The sequence below is a fragment of the Peromyscus leucopus genome, chromosome 2, assembly GCF_004664715.2.
Source record: "Peromyscus leucopus breed LL Stock chromosome 2, UCI_PerLeu_2.1, whole genome shotgun sequence".
NCBI classification, from domain to species: domain Eukaryota; kingdom Metazoa; phylum Chordata; class Mammalia; order Rodentia; family Cricetidae; genus Peromyscus; species Peromyscus leucopus.
The window spans coordinates 20832484-20849377 of NC_051064.1; the positions used below are offsets into that span (position 1 = coordinate 20832484).

A 16894-nucleotide genomic window follows, 5' to 3' on the forward strand; every position below is an offset into this window, starting at 1 on the left:
CAAAACCCAAAGCCACAATAATAAAGAAAAGAAAAGAAAGAATCCTTGTCTAGTCTTTCCAGGCTGGCCAGGCAACCCTTAGCTGCTTCTGGGTTGGCGAGTGGAAGGTTCTGGGAGGCTGAGGCTGCCTCCTTGTCCACTGCGCCTACTTTCACGCTGTCCCCACTTGTGGCCTTTTCCAGGCCAGCTCCTGCTCCGCCTCTCCGCATCCGCAGACAGGCCTCCTTCCATGGTCCCTGGCCCAGCAGCGGGCGGCACCGCTACCTGCAGCCGCAGGACTCCACCACCATGTCCTCGTACTGCTTGTAGACCACATTATTGCCCGCGTCGATGTACAGGATGCTGATGGGAGTCAATTTGGTAGGAACGCAGCAGCTGGGCGGGGTGGAACCCGGGTCCATGGAGTTCATCAGCGTCTGGATGATGGCGTGGTTGGTGGGCTCCAGGTGCGAACGCAGCGGGAAGTCGCACACGCCCTCGCAGTGATAGGCCTCATACTCTAGGGAGCGATAATCCAGTCGTCCCAGCCTAACTCCTTGAAATTCACGTGCAGGGGCTTTCTGCTGCAGCGCAGCCTGGACTTCTTGCCGTGTCGCTTGCCGTGGCGGCTGGCGAAGGCGGTGCGTCGCCGCCGGCGGCCGGGCGAGGGCAGCCAAGGCCCGGCGTCTGGGGCGCCCGACGGCGCTGGCCATGACCCCTCGGCTCCCGCAGCCTCCGCAGAGCCCAGCTGCTCGCGCATCTCCGCGAACAGGTTCTTGCGCTGGGATCTGGTGAACACGACGAGCAGGGCGCGCTCTTGGGCGGCCGCACCCTCCGGCCGAAGCCCAGACTCCGCAGGTCCAGGGGCGGTGGCTGCTGGGAACCCCTTGCTCGTGCCTCGGTGTCCCCGGCGTCCAGCTCTCCCCAGGCTGCCCGCAACTCCAAGCACAGCTGCTTCCACGGCTGAGGGCGCAGGCCCTGCCACACGTCGAAGACTTCCCAGCCGGCCTGGGTTGGCCCCTGAAGATCCAGGGTCCTGGCGTCCAGCAGCAGTGTGGACAGACAGGGGAAGAGCTGCACGTGCAGCGGTCGGGCCGGTGACCCCCAGGGTGCTGGGATGCCTGGCGATAAAGCCTCAGCTCTGCGCCCACCAGCTCTTCTTTGTCTGAGAGTGTGGACACATCAAACAAATACTTCTGTCTCCGAGAGGAGTGTGCGAGAGATCGTCTGCGAGATAAAAAATAATTACAGTCAGTTTCACTTACCGAGAGATCAGCCCGGTGCTCTTCAGCAGTCCCCAAAGGAAGTGGGAAGGAGGGGCAGGCAGCCAGGGAGTCCAGTTCGGCCGCCCAACCACCCCAGGCTCACCGCCTGGACCATACACTGCGTGGGGAGGAACCCCACCAGACAGGACCCCTTCTTCAGCTCAGCTGCTGCCTGGGACAGAAGTCTGTACTCCTGTCCCTGGGCTCCCCCTCAACGGGTGTGTAACCACTAATATGCCCTTGTGGTCGCAAGCCTGGGCTGCGCTTCCCCAGCACTTCTGTCCACGGGATCTCATCATTACTGCCTCAGATGTAACCTCTTCCAAGTGGCCATCCCAAACCACCCTGATCCAAAGCAGCCTCCCTGGGCCACTGTCTCGGGACCTTGGCTTATTATCTACAATTTTCCCATCTATATTTGTGACGCGGTCTTTCTTCCCCAACCACCCAGACACCCTTTCACCAGTCCATAGAAGCAAAGACAATAGCAAGACCTTGCTTACCCCAGACCCAGGCCATGGGTGACCTAGTGTATATGCAGGTCAATAGGTGAGAAACTTGTAGAACAGTGATTTTCAATTTGCCTTTAAAGTGACAGAGTCTGCTTATCTAATTGATTAGGTATCTAAGAACAGACCTGAGCATGAAGCCCTTTGTGTGCTTACTGTGAACCCCTCTTTCCTTTAGACGCCAAACGTGATTTATAGGTACAGCTTTCTATAAACCCACTAGTCCGAGGTCGGGTTGCTACCCTCCACACAGGGTTGTGGGGACATTGTGGGCCCAGCATGATGCAGACTGAATGAAGGGTTGCTGTGCCACTCCTCTCTTTTCCAGTCTTCCTCCCTCCTTCCAACAGATGAAAGAGTGATACAGCTTTCAGAAGTGGAGACGAAGCGATGAACAAACTAGCCCGCGGGACTTAACGCCCACTGAGATCTTCAGCACAAGGGAAACAGGCATTCCTGGAAAGAGAAACCCTCAGACAGGGATACCTAGTCACAGGCGTGGCATGGCCCCACCCCTTGCCCCACCATCCAATCTGATGCTCTGTTTTTGCAATGAATCCCAAAGATTCATTCTCTCGGTTACAAGTGAGAAAAAGATATTTGTGACACACACAGACTGGCAGACTTTAAATTCCAAGGCAAATTCTTTAGGAGGAAGGGAAAATTAGACTCCTTTTCTGACACATTTGTGCACGCAGCCAACATCACTTCAATGTGCAAGGCGGAAAGCTAAGCAGATTCTCCTGGGCCGCCTTCCACAGAATGTTACAACCCAGCATTACAAGAATCCCCAAAGCCTCTGCTCTCTCCAGAAGCTAGTTAAAGTTTGCATCAATTTCAATAGAAAAAGTATGACCCGGTCCAGTCCAGCCCTCACTGCCTGTCCAGATGGAGCCTGGGGACATATAACCCAAGGATGCTGGCTCTGGAACCTCAGCCACACCCAGCCAGCACTCTGGGCTAACTGCTGGCCCGCTGCCTCTGCGGCACAGGCCTCCACCTGAGAAAGAGTTGTGAGGGTTAGAGAGGGTGGAAAGGGGAAAGCTGCCTCAGGAAGTTGATTTATGGAAGCCAAGACCTTCAAACAACCAGTGGGGAGTTAACACACTTGCTCTTCCTCGTAGAAAGCTGTGTCTGACAAGGGTGCTTAGCCATGGCCCAGATCTTTGTATTTGTCATCCTAGGCTTCACTTTCCTGCCCCTGTCCTCGTCCAGGCTGTGAAGGGGAAGACACACTGCAGACACACGCTGCAGTGTTGTGAGGGCTGATACCGTCCTAACCTTGCTTCCTATGCATAATGTGATGGGGTAGGTAAGTACTGTTCCCATTTCTATGGTGGGAAAATCAAGACCTGGGGAATTAATTATCTAAAATAAGTGATGAAGTCAGGGGCAACGTTTAAATCTACTTAGTTCCCAAGCTTGAGTGTTTAGCATGAGTCCCATTGCCTCAGCACTAGGGCCAAATATGGAATTCTGGAAGCAACCAGGAGTGGTTAGGGGCTAAAGGTAGGGGTACAGACAAAACCGCATTCATAGAGTTTGTTGGGAATAAATCCTGGCCTCCCTTGGGAAATGGTTTCCATCTCTGTTGTCATAGTTTGATATACCTGGTTGCTGTCTAGAGAACATGGGCAGTTACAAAGAATTCATTTCTTTACCTCTCCTGCAATATGGAGAGAGCATCCTTCTTTTGCTCCCCTTATTTTTTTTGTTTTTAAGAGTAAGCTAATAAATGGTTAGTCTGTACAGCTGAGTCAAGCTGAGATGGGCATCTGTAGAGACCTGAAGATCTGAAGATGCTTCAACCTTGAGTTGTCTGGTGACCTCCCTTACAAAACTATCCTACAAAAACAATTCTAAGACCCAAGAAAGACTGCAAATATGGCCTTCTGTCTCTATCTGTTCCCCTTTCTTCCTGTATTAGTTTACCTCATGATTGAAGGGTCCTACCTGGGCACTTACAGTCACCCAAGTTCACAAGTCACACATCCCAGGCAAACACACACATGAGAGGTATGAGCCTCTCTTGAGAATGCTGGGAAAGAAGCTGCCTGGACCATCTGGGTAAGGACCAGAATTCTGGGTCCAGGAACCTGGAGCTCAGTCTAGGTCAGTGATTGTTAATAACACACACACACACACACACACACACACACACACACACACACACACCAAATACAAAAAAAAATAACCTAGCATTATGAATATTTCATTGGAACTTGTTAGAGACAAACATCATCTCAGGCTTCAGAGGCTTGGGGCTGCCTTTCTAGAAACATTCAGATGATGCTGATTCTGATGATGGCTCAGGGACTCACTCTGAGAACCACTGATATAGGTAGGGATTTGATTTCCCATTGTTTGGGGAGAAGAATCACTGCAGTAGAGACAGCAAAGCACCCAACTGTCGGGATCCAAGGCAGTGCCACTAGGCCATGCCATCTCTCTCTAGAATCCTTCTAGTTCATATAACCACTCTCATATTCTTCTGATAATTTCATCCACGTGCCTTCTCAACAAGTCTCCAGAGCCTCTCTCTGACTCCTGAGCAGAGGACTCAAGAAGGTAGCTGCTCTCTACAGATGCCCTCCAGTCCACATTCCCACATGTTTGAACCTGCTTTGGAGCCCTATGCCAGCAAAAGACATAGTCAAGAAGAGGCATACCAAGGGTCTGGAATGCAGAGACCACCATGCACAGTTACTCTGCAAACCCTCTACCAGCTCACCTGGCAACCCGAAGCCTGGCCAAGCTGCATGAGTCACCTGTGGCCAGGAATCTTGTCCTTTGCACTGCCTTGCACACTCCTCATCCCCTAGTAAATCGTATATAAATACAGGTGATGTCATCATATAATTCCATTCCATGTATAAATGTGCACTATGGTTTCTAAATCTATGGCACTTTCTCTCCTAAAAATGAGTTCTCTGCTTTAGTCTCTAAATTGGAAAATGGTCAATAATTCACCACAAGACACTTCCATTTCATCAAAACTAATCAGTAACAGCTCAGCTCCCACTTCAGTTAACTCCGTGTTCTTGAGTATTGGACTCACAAATTTTTCAAGATACAACTGCAAAGATTTCTTTTTCATTTTTCCCTGGAACATGAGTAGAAAAAGAGGAGGAAGAAGAGGAGTCAGATGTAACTGAAGAAAATCCTTCACATGTAGCAAATTGGCAATAATACAATAATTCAATAATACAGGCAAACCTCATACTGACGCTTCCCATGTGGGGTGTTTGGGGTTTTGTTTGTTTGTCTAACTGTTTTGTGAAAAGGTATCCTATGTAGTCCAGTCTATGTAGGCTGGAGTGGAATTCTCCATGCTCCTACCTTCCCCTGGTAGTACTATGATTACATCATCAATAGCTCCTAGTACAGGGCTTATAATTTAAAAAGAAGGATGGGGAGCAATTATAGGAAGGGAACTTCCTTAGAAAGGCAAGAGCCCAAGGCTAAAGTAGCCACAAAAATGAATGAAGGACTCTAGAGGCAAATGCTAAAATGGAGAGGAAAAGTTGGGGTCATGAGCTTAGTATACAAGGCAGCATATTCCTTGGTACCCTCAAGTTAATTCTCCCTAAGGGTTGCCTCCCAGCCAGCTTGCATAGGATTTCTAAAAACTTGCAGAGAGGAAGGACCAGAACTGTGTTTTCCCAAGACATCACTAGAATCTTATACAGCTTAGGTCCCTCTTGAAGATTCAAATTGGATTTGCTTTTTCCAGTGACCAGAACCAAGAGTGTATGTGTGATTCTCAAAGGTCCAACAGGCCCTTCACACATTGATTGGTTTCTCATTCTATAAATTAACTGAGACTCTGAATGGGATGCTGGTCAGACTCCAGCAACCTCCTCCATGGCCTGGCCATGTCTCCTGTGTCTTGCAGAGGCATAAACCTGTAGTTAGTCTACAGCTCAGAAAGCTCAGATTATGTGACCTTTCCACTCACACACCCTAAGTAGGATTAGGTCTTGGGGTGAACAGATAATCAATAATCCATCTTTGCAAAGAACACTCAGTACTCTTGAGACTAAGCCTCTTTCCTGGCTTCCAGCTTATTGTAGACTGGAAGTAGTTTTGGGTGCTAACTGGACACTCATGGAACTCATAAATTTGATGTCATCTCTCAGGCCCCTTCATCAAGCATTCAAGTTCTACTCCACTGTTCTATTCAGTTACAGGGAACAAACTTCAGAACGCCAAGACTTAGCTTAACATCATGCAACTGGCAATGGATCATGCTAGTTCCAAGAGAAACCCCCAGCTCTTAGGACACACCCCTCTACATGGGCCTTATTTGTGCAGTGGAAGAGAGGGAGGAAGCCTGCACCATTCATTTTGAGGCCTCAATGTGATCAACACTTGACTGGGCTTCAGTTTCCCCAGGATGGGTCACCCTTTTCTTTATTAAATGGAAAATTGTCCAAGCTCAGACTTCACAGATGTGTCCGGAGTCACTTCTGAGGGTCTGAGATTCAGCACCAACCTGAAGTATCAGGCTGTACTCAGGAAGTCCCTCCCTATGGTGTGTGAAGGCCTGTGGACAATTCTATGCTTGGCCTAGTTACTGTGCCCCTATGACACAGCTGCCTCCTTGGCAGCTGAGATCTCATCCTTGCAAACTCTGGCCCTTTGCTAAACATTCTCACTAAGAAAATGTCTTGGGGGCTGGAGAGATATCTCAGAGGTTAAGAGCACTGCTGCTCTTCCAGAGGTCCTAAATTCATTTCCAGCAACCATATGGTAGGTCACAACCATCTATAACAGGATCTGATACCCTCTTCTGGCTGCAGGCATACATGCAGACAGAGCACTCATACCAAAAAAGAAAGAAGAGAGAGAGAGAGAGGAGAGAGGAGGAGGGAGGGAGGAGGGAGGGAGGAAGGAAGGAAGGAAGGAAGAAAAAAGAAGAAAAAGAAAGTGTGTTGGGAGCAAACTGACACAGATCTTGTGCATGTTCTCACTTGACCCCAGAACTATTGTAGACCACCCAGAACAACAATGGTTGTCATAGCAGACACTAATGTAGTACTTACTATGTGCTGGGCACAATCTCAATCCTCAGCTTATGTAAATCTTCATAGCCATCTGTGAGCTGATGGTTACACATTGTGGTGTGTGTGTGTGTGTGTGTGTGTGTGTTGTGTGTGTGTGTGTGTGTAAGTTAAGATTTCACATTGTACCCCATAAATATATGTAAATATTATGTCAACTAAAAATTTTAAAAATGTATTTTAAAAAACCACCTGTGAGGAAAAAGCGATAAGCAGGAGAAGTAATGCCAGGAGAATAAGATAAATATTCCATGTTTTCTCCATTTCTGGAATTTATAAAGATGTATCTGAGGCATGAGACGGAAAGAGGACTGCATGTATGGAAGGGACAGGCGAGTTGGAAATACAGGACAAGGAAGGAGCTGAGGAAAGTGCAGTAGTACATATATAAAGATGTCACAGCAAGCCCGTTATTCTGTACAGTAAAATAATAATAAAGTGACTTTCTAAATTCACCTCTTAGAAAAGTATTGTTACAAATCAAACCCCAGGGAGCTTGACAGTGGATGGCCAAGCTGGCAACTCAGCCCCTGTACCTGTGTCACCACCTTGAACACAACCCTGATCTCTGTGCACAGGGAAAACCCTGAGAGGATTCCAGCTCTTCCTCACTGCTCATACCAGGAAGGAGGGGAAACACTGTTCTCCAAGAGCCATCCATCTCCTAAGCAGTATAGCTGAGAGATCACCAACACCATGACTTTCGGAAGACAATATACAAACAAATCTTGTTTCTCTTCTACAAAGTGGACATAATGATGGCAGCTCATAGGGCCATGGAAGGGACAAATACAAGATGTGAGAAACTTCTGAGGATGTTATACAATGTGTGACCATTTAGAGTCTGAAAGGCAGTTTATTTCAATCCTTATCTGTGACTTAGTGTTTTGGTCACATGACTTACCAGCCTCATAAGCCTCAGCTACAAAGTGGGAGAATCACCTATAGATCTGGCAGGATCATTGGCAAGCTCAGAGTCAAGACACCTAGGGCATCACATGGCACATGGAAACTTGCAGCCAACCTTACTACAGTGGCCTACATTTGGATAGGAAGAGATGTATTTATCATCTTCTCAGCCTCCTTGAAGAATGGTCCAGCTCTTTCCACAAGATTTCTAGGAGTAGAGGAGAAACATTGTTGGGCAACAAGAGCAATGTCTTCCCCCTGCCATCTGAGTTCTAAAGACAAGGTTTCTGTGACAGCAGCCTTAGAATGCACTATACTGACCATTCTCTACCTTTTCACGTCACTTACGCCACCTTCTCTTCCTCAGCACCCAATGACCAGTGCCCTCCATTCCAACCTCATTAAAGACTGAACCATTCTTTTAACAGGCAGCAAGGCAGTGTTAGGCTGTGCATTAGTCCATAACTACCTGGCTGGGCAAATGCAGCCCTGAGGAGCCTGCACTTTCCTCTCTCTGGCACATTTTGTAGGGTGTAATCTGTCTGCAGAACCAGTCACAGGTAGGACATAAGGACACTCCCTATGTGTACCTAAAAATAAACAAACACACAAAACTACTCCCATGTTGAGGGAAGGAGGCATAGAAATGGACTCCTGGGTTGCAGCACTCATGGTGGTATGCAGCGTCTGTCAATAGTAAGACCACCTGGTCGGCTCTGTCGGGAGGAGGTACTGCTCTCACTCTAACTGGCCCATCTCTTCAGTCTGTTCACCTCCTTGATGCCTTCACTGACAATTTGCCCTGTGTTTCAGCTTTTTTGTCCCTTCTAACCTCCAGAACGCTCTGGGAACCATTCACAAATTCTCTGATTTTGTATGGTGGATCTATGCTTTTCTTCTCACATAAACCTAGGTCTGGTAGGCTCCTTGGTTAATGATCTGGTCACCTGCCTGGATCCTGCAGAGAACTCCCAATGCCGGTACCAAGATCTGTTTCAATAGGAAGCAGTGAAGCTCAGGAGGGGAGCCTTCTCTCACTGGACTGAAACTGAGCCACTGATCCTCAGCCCAGCTTAAAATGTAGTAACTCCAAACTCAATCCTGCTAATTTCTGGGCAGCTAGGAATGCAAAAACCAGCTCTCTTCTGAGTACTCAGCACAGCCAACAGAAGCCTGGTTTTGTCTCGACAGATGAAACATATACTTTGGAGCTAAGTTGTTTAAAATCTCTTCTGGTCACAGACTTGACTGACCAAAGTCAAGGACACTTGCCCTGGCTTTTGTCTTTTCACCAGTATCTTACCCTGGGCTCCCAGCCACAGCAGCTCAAATCTTAATTTAACCACATACAGCAGATCAAAACCAAATGGGTTTCCAGCCAGCTCTCCCAGCTCCCACCCCTCTTTTGTAAACTGTAGGAACAGCCAGTGCCACAGAGACCCAAGGTGCACCTCTTTCCTGAGGAACAGGGCTGAGTTGATTTGGTGGAGCAGGCTTTTCCTGCCTGTGAGGGAGTGATGTACAAAAACCCAGTGAAAGTAACACATCTCCTGGTAAGAGGTCATGGTCTTGCATTCCTAGTAGAATCTGAAACTCCACCCAGGTCCTAGGACTGTGGGCTTAGGCTCAAAAAGAGAAAATAAGTGGATGTTTTATGCAGTTTCTCTTCCCAACTGACCCTGTAACTGTAGGTGAAGGCCCAAGTTCTAAGGGACACAGGATGGTGGGCAGACCTTTGCATTCCCAGTACCTAAGCCTGATGCTTTGGAGAAGCCTCCTTAACATTCTCTGATGTGCTGGGCAAGGTGCTGTCTCTGAAGAAGAGATTACTCAAGTTGCTAATCTTGCTCCAACTTTCAAATTTGTAACAAAATGAGAATCCTAGTGTCAGCTGCAGGCCACAGTCCGTTTTTGTTTCTTTGTTTGTTTGTTGTTTGCTTGTTTCAGGCTTCCTCCCCAGGAGCTTCCAAGCTCAGGTATACTGGGAAGTGGGCAGCAGCTGGACCACTCATCTCCCTTAGAGGCAAAACATGAACACCACTTCTTCCTGCCCTGTTCCTGCCTTCTGCCTTTCTCCTCATTCTCAGTGGGCACCAACTGTTGCCACAGACCAGCCTTTCTCTGTACTTGTACTGCCCACTCTGATCCTTAAGCCTTGCCCAGAAGCAGACGCCAGGCTCTAACTGCACAGCCCAGAGCTTCCCTCCACCAAACAGCATCCAGTTGTCCTTTAAGCTCCTGTAGCCCCTTACCGGAAAGTGGACCTACTCTCCACTCTGAGCAGTACCAATGGGTGTACCTGAAAATAGAATGTGACCCTAGGACCCATTAGAGCAACTGGAACCTATTTAATTCCAGTAGTCAGAAGACAGCATTTAACCCAAACTGAACTTCAAAAACATACAGGGTTTAGACTGGGTGTGTCAAAGGATTTCTGCAACGGGTCTTCACTCCTGCTTTCCATACCCAAAAGACTTCACACCATTCTTGTCTCTGATCCCACAAAATAGTAGTTGGTGCCAGGTTATTCAATAGCGAAGGGGTTTTGAACTAATACCTTTTATTGTACTTGAAAGCACCCAGGAGTTATGGTTGGATTGCTCAAGGTCAGTTGATGCAAGCGGCAGTCTGTCAGGAAGCAAAACTTCCTGTTTCTGCCATACTTCTATCATTGCCCCCACCCCAAAGAAACCACACAGCCCCTAGAAGGCATCTGTCTATGGATGAGGAGTGCTAGCACCCCAAAACTCCTGGTAGGGGAAACAGTTTACACTCAAGTTCCTTTTGATGCAAGACCAGCGTTCTCAGTTCCCAGAGGATCCAGGGGCAGGTGCTCTGGTCAGAAAGGATGGTTTTGGGGTTCTAATTCACTTAGGAAAGGGACAATGCAAAAACCTATAGGGTCCATGGCTCGGTAATTTTTTTTTAATGTGCAGAGATGAAGGAGGTGTGTGAGCACGTTTCCCTCCCCCTCCCCCACCAGCCACTGCACCCTGGGCAAAAGCCCCAAAGCCTCCAGCCTCCAGAGAGGGGGATAACCTTTGATGTCCTCAGATAAGCCTTTCTGGCTGAGAATCCTCCTGCAACCTGCACTCTGGCCCCACAAGATTCTAGTCTTTTTAGCATCTTGCTTTTCCCTTTTGGTGGACTTTAAGCACATGGAGACATAAACAGAGTTGAGCTTTGAGCTACAAGCCTATAGGCTGGCTTGTGGCCTTAAATGTACCTGAATCATTACAACTGGAAGAGTAAGACAAACTTTGGAGCCTAAAACTTCCTTGTCTTCCCCCGGGACTTTCCCCAGGATCTCTGGTTAACCCAGCTAGGGAAGATCCTTCAGCCTGAACCACAAATCCAGCCTGTGCCCAGTCCTCTGCTGGCACCCCTCAAACACACACTTGCACGCTTAGCAAGCCCTTTCCAAGGCTGTTCTCTCTTTCCGGGGAAATAAAGCCTAGATTGGAACCTTCTGCCCAGCTTCCTCACTTGGCCGTCTGGTATGAATTAGTGTTTTTATAAGGGACTCAAACAAATCGAATACAAGGTCACCAAATAATTAACAGTTGCGAATTCCCTCCATCCCCATTAAAATACTTCCCTGCTTATATTTCATTTTCCGTTTGCCAACGACAACAGGGTCCAGGCAAAAGTGTTAGCGCCGCCGCGCTGATGACTCCACGCAGAAACCCACCGCTCTGCATCAACGGGAGGGAAACAGGGAAGCGGCGGCGGCGGCGGCGGCAAACTTCAATAGCAGGAATCTCCGCAGCTCTAGAATGCCCCCCTCTCCGAGGTCTGTGCCTAGCACTCCGCTGCCTCCTTGTAATCTTTGAACTGAAGATAACCAGACAAACTAGTAAGCAACCAGAAGCAGACTCGCCTGGACTCACCTATAAGGCTACCCAGCCCCTAAAGATACTTCCCTCTCCTGTGTGGTGTTATCTGTTCTTTGCAGTCTTGTTTCTGTAAACGGGCTTGTAACAGCAGCACAACACTAGACCCTGTTCTTAATTCAAAGGCTCTGGGAAACCTGGCCCACAGAAGTATTCTCAGACTCAATTTTTCTGCCTTTCCCTCTTCTTTGAATCCTTGAGAGTTTTTTCTTTTTTCTTTTCTACTTTGGCACTTAGAAGTAAATTGCAAGGCAGGATATCTCTCTCTCTCTCTCTCTCTCTCTCTCTCTCTCTCTCTCTCTCTCTCTCTCTCTCTCTCCCTCCCTCCCTCACTCCTTCTCTCCCTCCACCCCCCCCCGTGTGTGTGTGTGTGTGTGTGTGTGTGTGTGTGTGTGTGTGTGTGTGTCTGTCTGTCTCTTCTTTTTGCCTTTTCTCCACCTTCCCTCCTAAGTTCTAATTGTCTGCCTTGACCATATCCCAGGGCTGGGAGTCTAGGAATCCGGAACTACTGATCTTTATGATACCATGATGTCTAACCTGGTTCATTCTGATCCTGTGTTCTCAGCTCCCCACCAGTGCACAGACATCCTTTCTCTTCTCTACTTCTCTAAAATAATTTTTGAAGTACGACATGAAAGCATGTTAAAAGATCATCCATAAAGTAGTTAACACTTCTACTAAACAAACACAAGAGGAAACCAGGCATGATACGTATTCAGATCCTTGCATCCAAAGTTCCATAAGAACTACTAATTGGATCTTTAAGGACCACAGAAAAACGTTAAGCCAAAAAACGAAATCTTTTATTTATTTTTTTCCTTCTGCATCTCACCACAGTTCTTAGAAAGCCCCTTGTCTTTACCCTGTCCGTATAGTGTCCTGCTTTAGTATTGTGTCTAGAATCTCATCTCTCACCAGTTGTGTGACCTTGAGCAACTAAATTTCCCTGTCTTCCTTAATTCACCTCTAAAGCAGTGCAGCAACGGTAGCCGAGAATTAAGTGAGCTCATTCATGGCATAGCTTTTAGTACAGTACTTGGCCCACAATAAAAGGTCAGTCTATCTTGGCTATTGTTATTTACTCTTCCAGGGCATTTTCAAAGCCTGCAGTAAGGCCTCCTTCGGGACTCCAGGAACAGGGAGCAGCTCTCAGGGTAGTCGTGAAGGCCATGCTGTTTCTGTGGAGTCACAGCTCTCTTTCCTCACTTGGCGCGGGGTGTGTTACTGCCCTCCAATCTCAAATGCCAGCTTCAGGTATAACTCTTAGGTTCTCAGGTGAGCAAGATCTTTAACTAATTCTGTGTGAGTCTCTTGGAGCTTGTGAATCCCCTAGAGGGACCCTGGCTCCTCCGATCCCAGCCTACCACTCTGTGGCGATTTAAACTTTCCCTAGGCAAGGCGCCAAGTTAGTACGACCGGCTCCTCTCCTGGCTGGCCCTTTTCTTTTTTTGCCTACCCACTCAGGGATTGGGGGAGGGGATGCTGAAGAGTTTGGCACGTTAAGAACCCCCGCGCGAGAGGGGCGGAAGTCCTCTCCAGAAGCCGGGGATGCGCGGTTAGTGGGTCCCTTCCATCACGGGAGACTAGACACCGTTTGATGTGTTATGACATGAACCCTCAATTAGATCGCTGAGTCGTAACACTCCAATCAGGGGCCCAATGCTAAGCAAGCCCCGGAAGGTCCAACCCGAGGTCACCGCCGGTGACACATCAAATCAAAATCAGGGAGAGGGAAAGTGAGGTTTTCCCTTTATCAAGCTGGGGCTGCAGCCAACAATCTAGCCCCTCCTCCGCGCACCCCTCCAGTCCCTCTCTGCCCCCCCCCCAGCTCCTTTACACCCGCGCGACTTGCCACAAGCAGCACAGCCTTCCAAGTGTCCTAGCTTTCCTTCGAACTTAGAGGGTGAGGAGGAGACAGAGCCTCTGAAGCTACGGTCCAGGGTCTTGGTGCTCTGAACTAGGGACCTCTGGCAGCCCTATGCCCAACGCATTCTGAGGTTAAATCCACAATCCTGCTGACCTCACAATCGTGGATGGCCAGAGAAGAGTGTTCCTCCACTCCCCAGACCCCATCCAGTACTCGAGGAGCCTGGGGGTTCCCAGCACCGTGCATGGGCTCTAGGTTGTATGGACGTCACAGGGCAAACAAGGGTTGTTGAGTGCTCGAGTCTATGAAGGTCTAGGGGCCCCAGAGACAGCCTTCCATGCTTGCCGAAATTCCAAAGTCATCTATAGATACCTTGGAAGAGCCTACAGTGCCCCTTGGTTCCGTGCCAACTCTCAGGGAGTATTGTGAACCATTTAGGGTGCCTGCCTGGGGAAGGAGAGGGGAACTTGTCACTTCCCGGGAAAAGAAGAGAGTACCAAATTGCCTGCTAGTTTAGGCCTCTGGGATTTCTTCCCTTAGCACTGTTCTCTGACTTTCTATCGCCTCTGCTTTGGCGATGGTATTAGAGGCACTGGGAAGTTAACAGAGAAGTTGCAGGGGGAGAACCGCGCTGCAACGCGATAAGGAGCTGGCGCTACCCAGGTCCAAGACCTAGTAGCAGCAATACGAAGAAGCCACGTGTTTTTGGAAAGGTGACTTTATTATTCCTAAAATCATCATAAAATACGGCGGCGTTAATTTGCCGTGGAGACCTTTCAGCAGCTCATAACCCAGCTGACCTCGGATTGCAGCTGCGTTACCTGGCGGGGCCAGAACCTTGGCTGAGAAGGAAGCAGCTTCGAGGGAAGGCCGGTGGCTGGACACGGAGTAAGGCTTGGGGCAGGTGGCAGAGGGGGACATTATCCTACTCTGCAAAGGTTCGAGAATGTGAGAGCCATAAAGGTGGGTAGATGTAGCTGACCAGTTCCCTCTGCCCAATCCCGGGACTTTGGGGCTTCTGGATACTTTCACTGATCCTGAACCTGCAGGTTTAGGAACAACCGAAGCTAAGTCTGGGAGTATGGGAAGCAACTGGCTGCCTAAATCTCTTAGCGCCTCTCACCTTCTCAGTACCCTCCTCTCTGTCCACCGTCCCTTCCCTTTTCTCTCACCCTTTCCTGCTTTTTCTGATTTTTTTTTCCTCTCTGGGAGCCGGTGGAACTTTCCCCAGTATCTGAGGTTTAATCGGAAGACTTTGGTCATCAGCGATGAGAGCAAGAGGGCACGCTCAGAATCCTACAGACCGTGCATTCTGTCTGGCACGGAGCATGAGGCTTGGGTGCCCTAGATGCTCAGAGAGAAGAGCGTTGTCTGTCTGAGGTGGATGTGTACACTCCTGTAGTGCTTTAAGAACCCCACACTTTCAGCGGTCCCTGTTTGAGCCCATCCTGTGGACTGTGACTTGAGAACTATCAGGTGTCTTGAGAACTATCAGGGGGGGGGGAACGGTACCAGAATGTCCCCACACCCTTGCGCAGGGCTCCAGGAGAACCCACAGGACTGCTGGATCAAGGCACTGCCAGTCACTGATCCTAGACTCGCTGCCTTGACGGACTGACTACCATGTCCTGGCTTTTCCTTGAGAGACAGGAGGCTCCAGGCTTGCGAACGCCCTCACAGATGCTCTAGGGTCAGCATCCCTCACAAGCTTTGGCCACAGGGTCCCCCAGTCCTTTCTCTTAACGTTCTCCACCTCCTCCCTTTATTTGACCGCCTCCTCTCTTTCGCTACACTTCCTCCTCTAGCTACCAGAACAGTGACCACCACGATGCTTTCGGCAAAAGACGAGAAAACAAAGAAGAAAAAAGAGGGAAGAAAAGTAAGAGAGTAGGGAGGACTACAGGCTGGAGCAAAATCTGCAGCTGCACTCAGAATTTGGGGCTTGAGAAAAGAAAAAGGGGGAGGTGTCCAGAATGGGAAGGGAATTCACAAAAGCAACCTCCTGCGGGAGCCAGGGCAGCGCTCAGGCTGAGGCGCTCCAGCGGGAGAGGAGTCGGGCGCTTTCTTTGCCACTTACCCAGTCCTCTGTCTACAAAGCTAGTGATCGTATTAGCTGACTTGGAAGACTGGAAAAAGCTGGCATTGATGCCCAGCTTCTCGGCAATGGAGTAAGTCCTGTAGATTGACAGCATGTACTCGTGGGGTACCACGCGCGGGCCCCTGCCTGGAGGCTCCTGCCCCTGAGACTGTCCAGGCGGCCGCCGCCGGAGTTCGCTCTGCCGCGGCTGGTGCTCCTGGGGCGTCCGGCCCTCCTCACTCTCCTGTGGCGTCCTCGGCATCTTCCCTTCTTTGCGGCTCCGCGCGTCCTTGGTGGAGTCCAGTTCAGAGGAGGAGGACGAGGAGATGGAAGCCTGTTGGAAACCCGGCAAATCCCAGAGGAAGCTGATGAGGAAGATCGCCGAGAGCAGGACCCTAGGAGTGTCCATGGCGAGCGAGTGGCTGAGTTTCCCGGAGAGACGGCGGCGACAGCGGCGGCGGCGCTGGGCGCGAAAGGCACAGAGCAGCTGGACAGCGGCGGGGGCCGCGTTCCTTCTGCAGACTCCGAGTGCGGGGAGCCGGGTAGCAGCTACACAAACCCCGGCCCTGCCACGCCCCCTCCCGCCCCTCGACGAGGCGCGGGGGGGGGAGGGGAGGGAGAGCGGCTGGGGGGGAGGAGGAGGGCGGCAGTAGTGCGGGCAGGAGGTGTGGAGTGGGGGGCCCACGGTGGGCTGGGGTAGCGGCGTGGCGCAGCGCCGCCGCGGGAGGCGTGCGAGGTGAGAGCTGGGAGCGCCCCGCAGAGTCGGGAGAACTGGCGGGGCGAGCGGGAACGGAGCGCCGCTGTCCCCGGGCTGGGGAGCGAGAGCCCGCCCGGGCTGGGGAGCGAGAGCCCGCACGCAGCACCAGGGCCAGGCTAGCTAGGGCGGGCAAGCCCACCCTCCGCAGCGCCGCGCAGCCGACCGTTCAAGCCGGCTGGTTGCCCGCACTTTCCTGGGAGTCAGAGGCCCGGGGACCCGGGAAGTCGCAGAGGCGGTGGCCAGAGATGGCTTGGAGCTGGTGCTTCTGCCGCAGGCTGCGCGTTGGCTCGCTGTGGTGGCACCTTCTCCCCTCCGGTCACCCTCCTAGCGGGCCGTTAGCACTCCGTCAGGGCTCAGCCCTGAGCCGGGGAAGCCAGGGCAGGGGGCCAGCCCCACACAGCTCCATTCTCTCGGTAGGATGCTGCTTTCCACAAAGACCAGCGTCTCTCCCCAACCTTCGAGGTCAGGCAAAGGCCACCAGTCTTCAGAGTTTGGACTGGTGCTCAGAGCTGCTACGCTCCCCTGCAGGCCCCAGCCTCTCCTCTCGTAGACCCCAACCTCTGGCGCTTGCTCCA

The 16894-nt window shown here is 50.5% G+C and overlaps 1 protein-coding gene across 1 annotated transcript; it reads right to left on the minus strand.

The window, feature by feature from the left end:
- Positions 1 to 260: 260 nt before the first annotated feature.
- Positions 261 to 16045, minus strand: LOC114707598 (growth/differentiation factor 6-like). Its single transcript, XM_028890363.2, is given in 6 exon segments — positions 261 to 502; positions 505 to 798; positions 801 to 1097; positions 1100 to 1186; positions 1189 to 1206; positions 15563 to 16045. Coding segments are annotated over 6 exon segments (1347 nt in total). The 5' UTR covers positions 15972 to 16045.
- Positions 16046 to 16894: the final 849 nt, after the last annotated feature.